Source organism: Seriola lalandi, unplaced genomic scaffold (genome assembly GCF_002814215.2).
Source record: "Seriola lalandi dorsalis isolate HSWRI2012SDOR001 ecotype SW California unplaced genomic scaffold, Sedor1 jcf7180001974076, whole genome shotgun sequence".
NCBI classification, from domain to species: domain Eukaryota; kingdom Metazoa; phylum Chordata; class Actinopteri; order Carangiformes; family Carangidae; genus Seriola; species Seriola lalandi.
In genome coordinates, this window is record NW_019444742.1 from 1 (window position 1) to 2,457 (window position 2,457).

The window sequence follows — 2,457 nt, forward strand, 5'->3', positions numbered from 1 at the left end:
AATACTGACATGTACTGTGTTACTTGTTATATTCTGCACTTTGAAATTATTTCTTTTTGTGACAAACCTCACAGCTGCAGGATGAAATGTCAAAAACATGAGAAAATTCAAGCAACCAAAATGTCTTATGGTCCTCAATTCATCCCCTTATACTTGTGGTGCTAACATGGAGGGCGTTGAGTCTCAATCAGGATGCGAGCAGGAACAAGCGCACGGCGAGACAATTATCGTCCACTAGATAATAAGTGTGAGCTGCAGAGATGTGAAATCCTGTTAAAACTCACACCCCTGCAGCTGAAATGTTCCTGGTGCTTCACTGACCTCACAGATGGTGCAGTAGTGAGCCGGTTCGTCCCTCGTCCTCGGTCTCAGTACTGTTTCCTTGCCGGCTGTCGCCAAGGCTTCTTTCACCCACTGGCACTGCTTCAACGTCCGCAGCAAGCAGTACCTGATACAGGAACACACAGAGTTAGATTAAAGAGAGTCAAACATATGATCCAAACAAACACAATATGCTGAAAGCGACGCATGCTGTGACTCACTTGATCATCTCAAACAGCTTGTGGTCGGACACTTTGATGTTGCGAGCCATGTTCCAGGAGAGGTGCACCATGGGAACCATAGACTTGACACTCTGGAGCTTATTCCACTCGTAACGCTCCACAGCCAGCTTGTACTGGTGAGCTGAAAACACAGAAGAATAAACAAAAAGATGTTTCGGGCGGTAGCTATGCATTTAAAGCACCAGTGTAGCTAGAGCCATTATGTGGACAGTGTAAACAGGTGCAGTAGTTGATACAGAAGCCTCCTTATTTCTGTCGCTGACGAAAATGCAGCTGGTGTCGACAGGAAATAAAATCCTGCTGTAATCAGATCAGTAATCACCTAAAAAGGTCAATAATCAGCTAAAAAGCATTTCAAACATCACAGGAAAGGTCACCATATCAGATATAATTCCTGTTTGACACGACTGTGAACCTCGGCTGCCTTTTGGTGTGTAAATATACATAGTTTTCCACGAGGGCACGTATAAACAAATGTTCTTTTTGTTGCCTTAAGTGCTCAAAGACAAACAAAGAGGAATGGATTTGGGGAATAATCACAATCGCACCTGCACCTGCAACATTAACCAATATCCCATAATTCAGTGCGTACCCGTGAGAGGTCCTACGTTCCAGGCAATGTTGTTGCACCAGCCGATGGCCTGCACCCAGTGCACGGTGCCGGTGTTGAGCCACACCAGGTCGCCCGGACGCTGGATGAACCTGTAGACGGGCACGTCGGCCTCATACAGGTCCTCCAGGTTGGGCCACCACGAGCCCATCAGGAAGTTGATGTTGTTCCTGCAGGTGATGAGGAGAAAGAGAACTGTGATGATATATGAATTCAGTGAAGGAGGGGGGAGCGCAGAGAAAGGTTCAGTTCATCTTACTTTTCACAGAAGTTGCTCATCACTCCCCAGTAAGGCTCAGGCACCGCAAACCACTCACAGTCTCCTGGTCCAATGTTGATGTTGACGGCACAGAAGTTATTGTGTTCCTGGTGACCTGGAGGGACAAACACAAACTCCTCAAATCTACACATCCGAACCGATGTACACCTGACAGACTACATCACAGACTGTAGTAGCAGCAGTAAGAGAGAGTACCTGGTATCCTGCTCCCAGGGACCTTCATGTAGAGCTGAACCGTGTTCATACCCAGGATGGTGTGACCCACATGGCTGAGCAAGTTGCCAGCTGATACGACTCGAGCGAAGGCCGGGAGTTTACTGAGCTCCTGGAGCTGCTGTTTCCACCTGGTACAGAATGATCATTATGAGCTTATGAGATCACAGTGTAAAGCTTTGAAGCTGAAATGTCTCAAAGGCACCAAATAATCAGTTTGAAGACATGACGATGAGACGGTGAGATCAAATCCACACTCACTTCCTCTCGTCCGACACGTCGATGTTGGTTCCAAACTTGATGTGCTTTAACGGCCCCCTTCTTTTGCGTGCAACACTGAGACAACACAAAAAATAGAATTTATAATTAGCCACATACAGTCTGTTTAATGAGGTCTCTACCCTCCAATCATCCATATAGTAGAAATGAATGTAAAAGCTTAAAACTTGTTTGCATAAAGTTGAGCAAAAAAAGGATGCAGCAGAGATTCAGAGAAGGGGTGCCAACCATTATGACATAGTGTCTGAAATATAATTAGTTGGGTGGTGGCTCACATGCCAAAAATGAGACTGGATATTGTCTGGCTTTTGGTGTCATTTTAAATCTATTCAAATTCTATATCAAAATGCTTTGGCCAAACCAAGTCTGGAGCTTTCTAATGGAGAAGACTGATCTAAGTAAGGTTAATTATTATAAAGAACAACATTAGGTACCTCTCTGCTGATGCTGGCTCTGTGTCCGAGGGCTCCTTTAGTGCTTTCTTCTCATTCTCCTCCTGAAAACAAACAGGA

The 2,457-nt window shown here is 45.3% G+C and overlaps 1 protein-coding gene across 1 annotated transcript; it reads right to left on the reverse strand.

The window, feature by feature from the left end:
- Positions 1-6: 6 nt before the first annotated feature.
- On the reverse strand, positions 7-2,447 carry LOC111653454 (lysine-specific demethylase 6A-like; the record flags this gene model as incomplete). Its single annotated transcript, XM_023404070.2, has 7 exons — positions 7-448; positions 543-684; positions 1,156-1,343; positions 1,433-1,547; positions 1,649-1,797; positions 1,928-2,002; positions 2,380-2,447. Coding segments are annotated over 7 exons (912 nt in total), but the record flags the coding sequence as incomplete, so codon positions are not given.
- Between the last annotated feature and the right edge of the window lie 10 nt (positions 2,448-2,457).